This window comes from Sebastes fasciatus, chromosome 22, assembly GCF_043250625.1.
Source record: "Sebastes fasciatus isolate fSebFas1 chromosome 22, fSebFas1.pri, whole genome shotgun sequence".
Classification (NCBI taxonomy): domain Eukaryota; kingdom Metazoa; phylum Chordata; class Actinopteri; order Perciformes; family Sebastidae; genus Sebastes; species Sebastes fasciatus.
The window spans coordinates 20406987-20419378 of NC_133816.1; the positions used below are offsets into that span (position 1 = coordinate 20406987).

The following is a 12392-nucleotide window of genomic DNA, read 5'->3' on the forward strand; positions in this document are numbered from 1 at the left end:
GTCCGCGTTGACGAATGGCTGAACTGGGCATGAGGGACCTAAAAATTCTACACCAGCGTAGCGCGGTTGAATAATCACTTGGTTACCTCTCATTACAAAACACATAAACACCGCCCGCTTGGCATGGCAACGCTTCCACAATCATGCGCTACAAAAAATTCTAAAACCCGCCTACTTTTGTATGACGTAGAAACCAACCAATCAGAACCCTCCATGGGCGGGCTTTCATATAATGGGCGTATGCATCGACCAATCAGAAGCCTCCATGGGCGGGACTTAAGCTAAATGACGGCGGTCTGTTGCAATGAGAATCCCTTTTAGTGTGTTGTCAACGTATATAAGACATCTCTGCCGCAGTTTCTTTCTTTGGAATAATGTCGGCTGAATATGATAATAGGTAAGGAACATATCTTATAAGCTTTACGGGTTCTATATGTACCAGAATGTGTTGAAATAGATCACCTAATGTGATACAATCGTTGTTATTTACGCCTCTTTTGTGGTAAAGTAGACGTTTGAACAGAGCATCCTTTATCCGATTCTGTGCTCGACTACAAAACAGCTCTTACAGCTTTTATATTAAAAAAAACACGGATAAATCGTTAGCTTTCGCTTTGTTACGTTATAAATGTGCATTTCAGCGCTTTAAATTATACTTAAAGGGGTTGATTGGCGTCGTAAATGGCGGTTTAATTTCGGGCCCTGAACGCACCTCTGTTTCAAAATGGCGACCCGGCGCCTTGTGGAGTGAACACGTGAACGCGTCATGGCTGAGGCCTTTTACATATACATTTCTTTGATTATAATCATTAAAAGCTCTGATTTTAAATATAATTATGAACCCGAACTGTGTAATTATCTGCTGGGGATGTAGTAGAAGAAGGCTGTGGAGGTTTGAGGTCGCTAATGTTGGTATATTTAGTGTTTTTGGCCGATGAGACGCACATGGTGGTAGTGCTAATCAGGAGGACAATGCCGGCTAGTGTAGGCCGCTAACAGGTTAGCATCATGCTAACGTGCTAGAATAACGTGTTATGTCTTATTTAAGACTTTACAACAAAATGTATAAAAACAATAAATTAATATATATATATATATATATATATAGTGAAGAAAGAGGCAAAAAATCCATCTATTATCTGCTCCCAGAGACGAGATTAATATAAATATATAAATAATATGACTACATATAATAGTGATATAAATATATATTATAATAATAATACAGTAAATATAACAAAAATAATAAATGAGTAATATATATATATAGTGCAGGAAGAGGTAAAAAAAAACACTGGGCTTATCTGAAGCCTCCATCTAGAGACGAGATTAATATAAATATGACTACATAATAGTGACAATTAGGACAATATATATAATAATAACAATACAGTAAATATATATTTAAAAAAAGAATAATATACAAAGCAGGAAGAGGCACTGGGTTTATCTGCACCTAGAGACAAGATTGATATAAAGACTACATAATGGTGATAACAAACAATTAGAATATTAAATAACAATAGAACAAGATGTATTTAATAATAATAACACAGTAAATATATCAAAAAGATGTGTGGAAGTGTCTGGTTAGTGTTTGTGAGGAGGATATTGATTTAAATATCTATAATAATCGAAACCAAACATGATTAGTGTCGCATGGTTTAATTGGTTTCACTATCTTGACACGGTTTAATAAATAAAATGACACATTTACATATAAAGAAGAGGAAGGCCTTGTTGGATGTGAGGCTATGTCGAGGAAAGCTAAGCTACAACCGTCTTTATCCCTCATTTAAGCTTTACAACTAGGCTTTAAAAGCCATTTACAGCTAGTCACGTTGTTTTTAAAGCTCTATAAAGTGTATTTCTACGTGTGCTGAGGTCGATGTTTCTGTTTCGACTTCGCTTCGCTTCCGACTTCCAGCCTGGAGAGAAACGACCATCTTGAATGTATGCAGCAGTAGAAATGGCGGACTCGTGGAAAAGAAAAAAGGCGTTTACTTTAACAAGCAGGAGGATTGAAACGACTGATTAATACCTAGCAGAGCCGAAAATACGCGGTTTTTAAGGAGGTGAAAGCAAACAGGCAATACTAACGTATCATAAAGGCGTCTGACAAAGTGAAAGTATATTAATAAGGATGTATTAATGTGTCATTTGGTGGAGACATTTAAAGGGCTGTCTTCCTCCATCCACAATCAATGCAACATGATGGTCTTGTTTCCCCTACTGTGTTTGACTCAACTGAATTTAGATACTGAAATGCCAAAGTTTTAAAGAAAATTAAGTAGAAATCTGATAATAAATGACAAACTGAAAGTATATTGATAAGGTATTTATTGTGTCATTTTGGTTGAGGCCATGTATTCTTTTATTAACCCATCACTGCAACATGATGGTAATGTTTCCCCTACTGTGTTTTTGCCATTACGATATGGGTTATCTAGTTTCAGTTGACTCTTTAAAGAAAATGAATAAATGTGATGCTAATTTGTGTTTTGTTGTGGCTTTGCAATGAATAACAATGGCTTTGTCTTCTCATTCACAGAGACAATGGCCCCGAAGGCATGGAGCCAGATGGGATCATTGAGGTGAGTACCTTATATCTGTGGTACTTAAGAGATAGGTGTGGGCGATACTGAGAAATTTGGTTTCGACACCAAGTAATCCAGGGCAGGAATTGCAGATACAGATGTTTTTTAAAATTTAAAGCTGTTTATGTGCTTTTGTGTCTTATCATGTGCATTTTAAAAAACAGGACATTTTTTAAAGGAAAATAACAAAAATAAGTTCCCATACAGTTGAATAGTGTACTATAATTATAGATATACTTGTAAGGGATCCCTTGCTGTTTGTTATGACATCAAATTCAAGTCCATCACTTTCAATGTTGTGTTTGTGTTTATTTTAACCCCTCCAGAGCAACTGGACTGAGATCACGGACAGTTTTGATGACATGAACCTGCGCGAGGCCCTTCTCAGGGGAATTTATGCCTATGGTTTTGAGAAGCCCTCTGCTATCCAGCAGAGAGCCATTATGCCTTGTATCAAGGGTGAGTAAAGATTATTTTTTTTACTAGAGAAGTCAACATTGTCACTTGAATATGCCTTGCCTCTAAAGGCCCAGACATACCCAACCGTCGTCAAAGAACTAGCAGGCATTTTACCAAAGACAAGTGTGGTGGCTGGCTGAGATAAGAGCCAGACTATCTAACAAATGTCAGTTTTGCTTTTAAGTTGAGCACTGTGTGCAGTCCAGGATACCCTCTCCTCCCATCTGCAGTGTTGGTGAAGGACTGAATGTTCCTTGGTAGAGAAGCTATCTGCCCTCCACCGTAGCTGGGTTTAAGTCCTTGATTCACAACTAGTGGCGGATTACATTCAAGTTTTGTCCTCAAATGTTTAGATTTTATATTTAGTATTTTTAGATTATGTATTATTATATACAACTGAGAAACTATTGTGTATTATTCACTTCTCTGGCCAGTAACGGCGCACCTCTAAAGGCCCAGACACACACACACACACACACACAAACATCAAAGAACTAGCAGCAACGCGACCATTGCATCGCCCCGCATCGTCTGTCTTTTGACCAAAAAGCTGCACTCAAACGCGCCGCAAAGACGACTTCCACAAATGTTCTGCGCCTGCGTGAGCGGAGAGAACTCCCCCTACCGGCAGGTAGTGGTATTTGCCGTTCCAAAAGGGAAACCGAAAGACCTAAGATGGCGGATATACAAGCCGCTGTGATGCGTACATGAAACAAAAAGGCATCTGCCGACCATTTTCACACCACTCTCGCCCATCACTTAGCTTCACTCCAGATGGCCTTGTCGTTGTGTAAATATCCGTGTATTGGAACGATGAGATGAAGGTGAAAAAATTGCTTTCCTTACTTCTGTTTCTCTTCCCTTGCACTGATTCGTTTAAGCTGAACAGCCAATCGGACCGATTTCTCTCACCGACGGGTACCGCTGACTGCTCTTCCAGCAAAAAGTCAATTACACGTATTCTAGTTGTTCCAGTGTCTGGTTCAAAAGAAGTCAACATTCATTATTTAGCATCCTGTGCCCAAGCCAGTATGCACATACTTATGTGTGGATCCATGTTGTGGCTGGCTAAAAGCAATTTCACTTGCTCTTTTTCATCAGCGCCAACTTGCACCGTCTGTCATTTATTTTCAAAATATTGCAGGCTGAGGAAGTCACCTGAGCATTTTTGTTTTGATAAAACCATCACCACCCTTGCAGTTGATCAAGCGAGGGGTCAAACCAAAGCATTGGTTTCTGTGAAACTATCTGATGATCTCTGTTTGTTGCTTTTAGGTTTCGATGTGATCGCTCAGGCCCAGTCTGGCACTGGGAAGACTGCCACCTTTGCCATTTCCATCCTTCAGCAGATTGATGTGTCATTGAAAGGCACTCAGGCTCTGGTCCTGGCTCCCACCAGGGAGCTGGCTCAGCAGGTAGGCTCACTTTCACAGAACTTTAAGAAAAGTGTAGAAAATCTGCACTGAAATTGTACTTTTGAAGTGTGTCTTGTGTCTCATAGATTGATCAAATATCCTGTCACACTGTAGTTGTTGTTTAACATATGGATCACATCACAGGAGAGTTTCTTAAAGCATGGTTAGTCAGGCTTACTTTCAGGAAGTTCTGTTTCATAAGGGAGGTTTAATTGACCTCCAGACCATAGAAACCATCTGACTATCCTGGTCAGATGGTTAAACCTTTGCTTCACTGCAGGCTGAAACAGTGTTTTTCAAACTTCCTCCCCAGTAGTTCCTCAGTACTGGTTCACAGAAGTCAGTCAAACTTCAACTCCTTTCAAATGTACTAATTTGTTAATTACAGTTATTACAAATTTAAGACGTAGAGCTCAGACTTCTGTCAAGTACCTGCACAGTATTGAAGTCAAAATGTGACTATTTGACTACTAAAATACATTCGACTAATGAGTCCAACGGCTGTTAAATTCGATAAATGCTAAAAGACAGCCAGTAAAACTTATGAAAATTAATCTGAAAAGGAGGTTGCATTTGTGCCCAGTTGAATATGAAGTGAGGCTGCTGTATAATGATGAAACTCATGCGTGTCATATGACTCCGTACACCGCTGGTGTGTTGTTGCTCTAGTTGGCGTTTTGCCGGCCTGAGTCTTCGGCACAGCAAGGTTACAGAGACGTGATCATACCTCACTTCTGAATACAGCACCCAGCCGCTAGTGTTTACAGTTAACACAAGTGACTGCATACATCACCTATGAATAAATCAGTTGGAGGAGGAGGATCTAAACCCGAAAGTGCATTCACTCATTCAGCTGAGCTTTCTATGAACAGAACGCACATTTTAAACATCAATATCGCAGGCGATCATGTTCAATTAATTGTTAGAAGCCAAAATTTTAATCGCAATAAATTGTGCCGCCCTAATGGTTAACTTGCTCCCAACACTGTACGATCATGTATACAGGATGACATAAGGCTGTTTCTTTAGCTGTGGAATCTGGAATATGATCACAACTAGGATGTTAAAACAGTATTCTGTTTCTTTCAAATTTAGATCCAGAAGGTGGTGCTCGCCCTGGGTGACTACATGGGAGCCAGTTGCTATGCCTGTATTGGAGGGACCAACATCCGCAGTGAAGTCCAGAAGCTCCAGGCTGAAGCCCCTCACATCGTGGTGGGAACCCCCGGCCGCGTCTTCGACATGTTGACTCGCAAAAATCTCGGTAAGTCATCATGAGGTGTGTGAATGTGCTGAGCTGGCAGCAGTTTGACTTTATTTTGTTGAAGCGGTTCCTCCTAGAACTTTCCGGAACATTGACTCATGTTATGAATAAAACAAAATCGCACTATAATGGTGGCCAAATTCCTCTGGACACGCACTTCTAGATGAGTTGCTTGCTGCACGCTCAGCTAAGATGGAAGATCCACTTGTAAAACGTCATCAGTTAGTCACTCCAAGAGCGGTGAATCAAACCACTTGCAGTTTTGGTGCATGATAGGAGGACAACTGCTGTATAATGATGAAACTCATGCGTGTCATATGACTCCGTACACCGCTGGTGTGTTGTATCTCTGGTTGGCGTTTTGCTGGCCTTAGTCCTCAGCACAGCAGGGTTACAGAGACGTGATCATACATCACTTCTGAATACAGCCCCCATCGTCTTTGACTAAGTGAACACCATTCTTTTGTATTCTTTCATTCAGCCTTTGAAACAATAGGCCAAGTTTTAGTAAATATAGCAGCTTTGTGTTCTGGTTTATTTATTTCATTTACATTTTCTTGCAGGTTCTAAATTGATCAAAATGTTTGTGCTGGATGAAGCTGACGAGATGCTTAGTCGAGGTTTCAAGGACCAGATCTATGAGATTTTCCAGAAACTGGGAAGCAACACACAGGTATGAAGCAGACTATCTAACAAATGTCAGTTTTGCTTTTAAGTTGAGCACTGTGTGCGGTCCAGGATACCCTCTCCTCCCATCTGCAGTGTTGGTGAAGGACTGAATGTTCCTTGGTAGAGAAGCCTATCTGCCCTCCACCGTAGCTGGGTTTAAGTCCTTGACTCACAACTAGTGGCGGATTACACTCAAGTCTTGTCCTAAAATGTTTAGATTTTATATTTAGTATTTTGGACTTGTGAAAACATCGTCACATCCATTGTCACCGATACCAGCTATTTGAGTCAGTATCGGTCCGATATCTGATCCGGTGTCGGTGCGTCCCTACACTGGTTCACATGTTCAGCTGAGTGTGATCAGGTTTTAACCAGCCCTCCCTCATCTGTCTCTATCAGGTTGTCCTACTGTCGGCCACCATGCCAGCTGACGTGTTGGAGGTCACAAAGAAGTTCATGCGTGAGCCGGTCCGAATCCTGGTAAAGAAAGAGGAGCTGACCCTCGAGGGTATCCGTCAGTTCTACATCAATGTGGAGAAAGAGGTAAAGAAACATTTACCAGAAGGAAAACTTTATGATTGTTTTTGGAGGATGTAGTTTGGAGTGCTGTTATACTGAGAGGTGTTTCTATTATTTAATTTATCTCTAAGGAAAGGCTAAATAGCAGAGGCGCTTCTCTGTAAAACGAAGTTCAGTCATAGTTTTAGCTAAAATAAATGGGCAGTGTAATGTACCAGATCTTTGAGGACATGCTGTGAACAGAAAGTGATCGTGCTGTGTGTCTCTGACCTGGTTGTTCTCAGGAGTGGAAGCTGGACACGCTGTGTGACTTGTACGAAACCCTGACCATCACACAAGCGGTCATCTTCATCAACACAAGGAGGAAAGTGGACTGGCTGACTGAGAAGATGCACGCCAGAGACTTCACCGTGTCTGCTCTGGTAAGTCATCTCCACATATCCATCGTTTTCACTTGTGTCCAAAAAGGTTTTGTTAAGTTTTTATTTTGATATTCCATTTTGGCAAATTGGTAGAAGATCTAAGTAAAAGTCATGCCACAGTGTAAAATACTCTATTACAAGTAAAAGTCCTGCATTCAAAATGGTACTTAAGTAAAAGTATCAAAATATACTTAAGGTACCAAAAGTAAAAGTACTCATCATGCAGAATGGCCTGTTTTCATAATACAAATATTTTACGGCGTATAATTACTACTGTATATACTACATAATAATATAGCATAGTTAATTAGTTGATTTATATTGTATTAAGAATCAGAATCTGCAAAGTAGCTGGTAATTAATATTGTCAAATAATTGTATTTTAGTTAAAAGTACAATATGTCCCTCTGTGATGTGTTGGAGTAGAAGTGGGCTATAAAGTAAAAGTACAAGTACCTCAATGGTCATGTTCCTGTCAGCAGGATTTATAATCAAGAAATACTGCACTCAAAACTTAAAAAATAAAATGTTAAAAATCACCAGATGTTCTTAGAGACTGAAACGTTGCTTCACTGCAACCATTACTCCATTAGAGTCCATCACTACATTCAATTATTTAAAAGATTGCATTAGGGCTGCAACTATTTGTTTCATTGTCTATTAATCTGCCTTTTATTTTCTTGATTAGTTGTTTGGTCTATAAAATGTCAATCGGTGTTTCCCGAAGTCCAAGATGACGTCCTCAAATGTCTTGTTTTGTCCACAACTCAAAGATATTCAGTTTACTGTCATAGAGGAGTAAAGAAACTCCAAAAAATTAACATTGTCACGTTTTGGTCAACAAATAGAAATAACTCATATAAAATCATATTAATATAAAAATGTATTAATTAAAAAAAAGTTCTACAAAAAAAGTCACGAATGCATATTCTTACATTAATAGTTTTCTTGAGATGAAATTTTGTAAAGCGTTTTGAAAATATGTCCAACATCGAGCTTAATATGTTCTGTCCTAATTTGCCAGATGTGTTGAACACTACTACTACTACTACTAATAATAACAATGCTGTGAAATATTTAAATATTCACCAACATTTGCAAAGACCTTTACTGTATGTATGATTCAGCCTGTTGAAGCCCTGCACTCGGGTTAAGTCTGTGAACCACAATGGTTTCCTGTGACTGACCGATCTCGTCTTTTCAGCACGGTGACATGGACCAGAAAGAGAGAGACCTGATCATGAGGGAGTTCCGCTCCGGCTCCAGTCGAGTCCTCATCACCACTGACCTGCTGGTATGTACAACCATCTGCCTTTTACACCGAGACACTAAGTCCAGGATACCCTCTCCTCCCATCTGCAGTGTTGGTGAAGGACTGAATGTTCCTTGGTAGAGAAGCGATCTGCCCCCCACCGTAGCTGGGTTTAAGTCCTTGACTCACAACTAGTGGCGGATTACACTCAAGTCTTGTCCTCAAATGTTTAGACTGCAAAACAATGTTGGCTCACCGCTCGCACATCGGCGCTCGAGTGTCATGTGTGAACTGTTTAAAGGTGCCTCGCAGACACGTGCTAGATATCTGGAATGTGTCTCTGAGGCATCAGCGAGCGTCTGCAAGCCTCTCTGCTTTGCATCTTTTGAACAGTTCACACATGATGTGCGAGCCAACGCCGATTTGCCTCAGATCTGGGGAGCTCCAAAAGCTGAAAATCGGGGCTAAAGATGTGTAGTGTGAACAGTTAATGCGATCTGATGACTTTGAAAGTTGTGTAGTGTGAACTTTTAAATACATTACAAAGTTACTTCATGGTTCATTTAATCTGGATGATGAGCTGAAACTGAAGCAGAAAGTTGGTGCTTCACCTCCATCATGTGCTCTGTAAGTGATGTTCATTGTGCTCCTCCTCAGGCCAGAGGTATTGATGTCCAGCAGGTGTCCCTAGTCATCAACTACGACCTGCCGACCAATAGGGAAAACTACATCCACAGGTAAACCATGTGAACCTTAAATTAATAAATCCTGTAAATGTTTACCAGCAAGTCTTCCAAACACACTGGCCTCCTCTCAATTCAACCATTTTTTATTTTTTTTCCTTATCTCTTCAGGATTGGCCGGGGCGGTCGTTTCGGCAGGAAGGGAGTCGCCATCAACATGGTGACTGAGGAGGACAGGCGAACCCTGAGGGACATTGAGACATTCTACAACACCACCGTCGAGGAGATGCCCATGAATGTGGCCGATCTGATCTAGATGACTCCACGTGCCCATCGTCCACCCCCTCCCCCACTTATTTTAGCAGTCAAACTCTGTTTTCTTATACGATCTGAATTCTAAGAACTTCCTTTTGCTAAATTCCACCATGACTTTACCCTCTACATTCTAAGGGAAGGAAGAGTGTGGCCATTATTCCTTCCTAACCTTTCAAATAGTTTTTTGGCCGTTCTGGAAGGATGGAATTACTGACCTGCTTCATCTGCTTGTCCATTACCCCATATTGGCACCTAAATTCTTCCTGCAGCTAATCCCTCCTCTAAACCTTGAAGCATTCATGTGAACATTTAGGTTTTTTGCAAACCGAGGACTTATAACATCAAACAAGCAAGTTTGTAACTGGTTCCCCACACGTGCAAAACATAACCGCGTTTCCAAAAGCACATTTAAAAAAATTAAAAAAAAAAAAAAAAAAACCCGGATAAAGTTGATGTTAAAAACATTAAAAAAAAAAGATTCTAGCTGTGACTGAAAGGCTTAACATTAAATTAATGCTCAATTGATAACATGCACGACGCTAACTAGAAGTCCCATCGAAGCTTTTGTGAAATGTGGCTGTGATTTGCACCCCTCAAAAGCGTCGCCAGGCGGTGCAGCGCCCGGCGACGTCCCGATTTACACGAGCGGTTTAGACTGCAGTTCAGTTTGGACTCCAAACACAATGATCTACATGGGAAATGCTGCATTTGACCAGATCAGTATTTAAACAACCTTCAGTGTACCGGAGACAACCTTTTAACTCACATCATGTTCAGAAGGTTTTTGGGGCTAGAGAGTACACAGGGCATATTCAATAAAAAGACCTATATAGTAAAATCCACCATGAATGAGTTGTTTACCGTTTTGATCCTTTTACTGCTGTTTCATATATATATTATATATTTTTTAATTGCTATTGTACATATTGCTTGACTTGTACAGTCACGTGTGCAGTAGCATTCAGTTGGAAGACTGACCGGTGGCCACAGATGTTCGGAGGCAAAACAACGGTGAGTGCTGTGGAGACTTTGCCTCTCGACCCTGACGACCTGGTTGGAGTTTCATCTCATAACTCTTTGACATTTTTTTTTGTTCAGTTAGATTTTATTTTTAAGTGAAATATTGATAAGTTGGCAGGTGTCTTTTTGTAACCTACCTCGCCAAAAAAAATGCTGGGAGGGTGGTTGGGGGGGCATCTGATATGAAAGGACCAAACTACAGATGAAGCAGATAGAGATCCCCCTCCTCTACTCTGCTCTTTAAAGCGCTCTCATTAAAATGCCTGTCATCATGGGGTTTGGTGTGTAGGAGAACCGTCATGTTTTGAGGTGTATAGTCAGTGCTATTTTTTAAAATGACTACGGAATTGTTAACCCTTTTGAGACAGAAACAGTTATCAAGTTTTCTACATTGGATTCTGTATAGTATTTATTTTAATGGTCTTTAAAAAATAAAAAAAATAAAAGGTTTCTCCTTAACAGTGTAAACTGGCCTCTGCATTGTTGAATAGCATGAAAGCTGTGACCCTTTGTAGAAAGGCTAGTATGTAATGGATATTATACACCATCTATCTATAAGATGACAGCAGGTTCTTAATGAGCGACGCACACATATCTGTCGCTGATTGGCTGCTGAGAGCACGCGAGGTTTGGTCCAACTTCCGGTGTTAACGGGGAAGCTATTCCCTATTTATTCCCCCAGTTTCTTTTTTTCTGCTGCGTTTGGTTAAAATGATCTTTTGTGTCGACCACCGTAGGTCTGACGCGAAGCCGCGAGAATACCGCTTTATTTATCTCGCGATGATTTGTATACTGGTCTTTCTGTTTCAATCTGCTTCCTCTTAAAGTGACAGTAACCCTGTTCTTCAGCCTGGACTTTATTTAGAACGTTCTAGAACGTCATTACGTTCTACAATGTCATTACGTTCTAGAACGTCATTGCGTCATTACTGATTGTTGTCTGTACTTTTATTTAGAACGTTATAGAATGTCACTACGTTCTAGTACGTCATTATTGATTGTTCTTTTCCACAATAAAAAACATTGAAATGTGTATCAGTGTCGTGTCCATTCGTTCAGGTTGGGTGGTGCGAATACAGCAACAAAATACCCGGAAGTGTGAACGGAAGCAGTGTTTTTTTTTTTTTTTCATACTTTATTTCAAAAGTATGTACAGTAGTTACATAAAAGATTTTTCATTACAACAATTCTGCAAATATATTTTACAGTATGAAAAATAGAATAAATTATACAATAAATAAAATGTAAGGAAAGGAAAGGAAATTATTAATAATAAAAAAACAATTGGGGTCTGTTTAACAATAAACAGCTATATAAGTCATATCATTTTATATGGTATTTTGCTAAGATATTAATCAAATTAATTATGAAAATGTCATCTGCCAAAAAAATAGAATTGTTAACAGAGTAATATCTCAAACTTTGAACATGTGTCGACAACTTTATTGAAACAATCACACAATTTTACAACACTTTTTTATACAACTTGAAGCAACACACAGGTAAGAACTTTACATTTAAAAAAAACTTTTAAAAACTAGTTTTTCCCCCCATTTTCAGAGTATTAAATACTTGACAAATCTCCCTTTAGGTAAATTTTGAACAGATACAAAATCTGGGATAAATCTGCGATAATCATGGACACTCATGAGATTCATCTTGATTAAATATTTTAAATGTTTGACAGCCCTAATTTGGATGCAATTTGGAGGCAAATATACCTAGCAGTATCAATAAATTACATATAAGTTACTATGACTTAATATTCAATAAATTG

General features: G+C 39.5%; 1 protein-coding gene and 2 non-coding genes across 3 annotated transcripts; all 3 read left to right on the forward strand.

Moving 5' to 3' along the window:
• The first annotated feature begins 281 nt into the window (after positions 1 to 281).
• eif4a1a (eukaryotic translation initiation factor 4A1A) lies at positions 282 to 10444 on the forward strand. The gene is made up of 11 exons (XM_074624259.1): positions 282 to 397; positions 2552 to 2594; positions 2924 to 3056; positions 4332 to 4471; positions 5567 to 5735; positions 6299 to 6408; positions 6804 to 6947; positions 7208 to 7345; positions 8550 to 8639; positions 9255 to 9334; positions 9452 to 10444. Exons 1-11 carry the CDS (start codon positions 375 to 377, stop codon positions 9594 to 9596), a joined length of 1215 nt encoding a protein of 404 aa, XP_074480360.1. The 5' UTR covers positions 282 to 374; the 3' UTR covers positions 9597 to 10444.
• Positions 5076 to 5214, forward strand: LOC141761435 (small nucleolar RNA SNORD10). The gene has a single exon (XR_012592578.1). It is a non-coding gene; the product is annotated as a small nucleolar RNA SNORD10 (small nucleolar RNA).
• Positions 6024 to 6162, forward strand: LOC141761434 (small nucleolar RNA SNORD10). Its single transcript, XR_012592577.1, has one exon. It is a non-coding gene; the product is annotated as a small nucleolar RNA SNORD10 (small nucleolar RNA).
• Positions 10445 to 12392: the final 1948 nt, after the last annotated feature.

Excerpts from the sequence above, each read along its gene's own strand:
- eif4a1a (XM_074624259.1), top strand. The coding sequence starts at position 375 with ATGTCGGCTGAATATGATAATAG. Across the intron at positions 7,346-8,549 it reads ACTTCACCGTGTCTGCTCTG|CACGGTGACATGGACCAGAA; the intron begins GTAAGTCATCTC and ends TCGTCTTTTCAG. Across the intron at positions 9,335-9,451 it reads AGGGAAAACTACATCCACAG|GATTGGCCGGGGCGGTCGTT; the intron begins GTAAACCATGTG and ends TTATCTCTTCAG.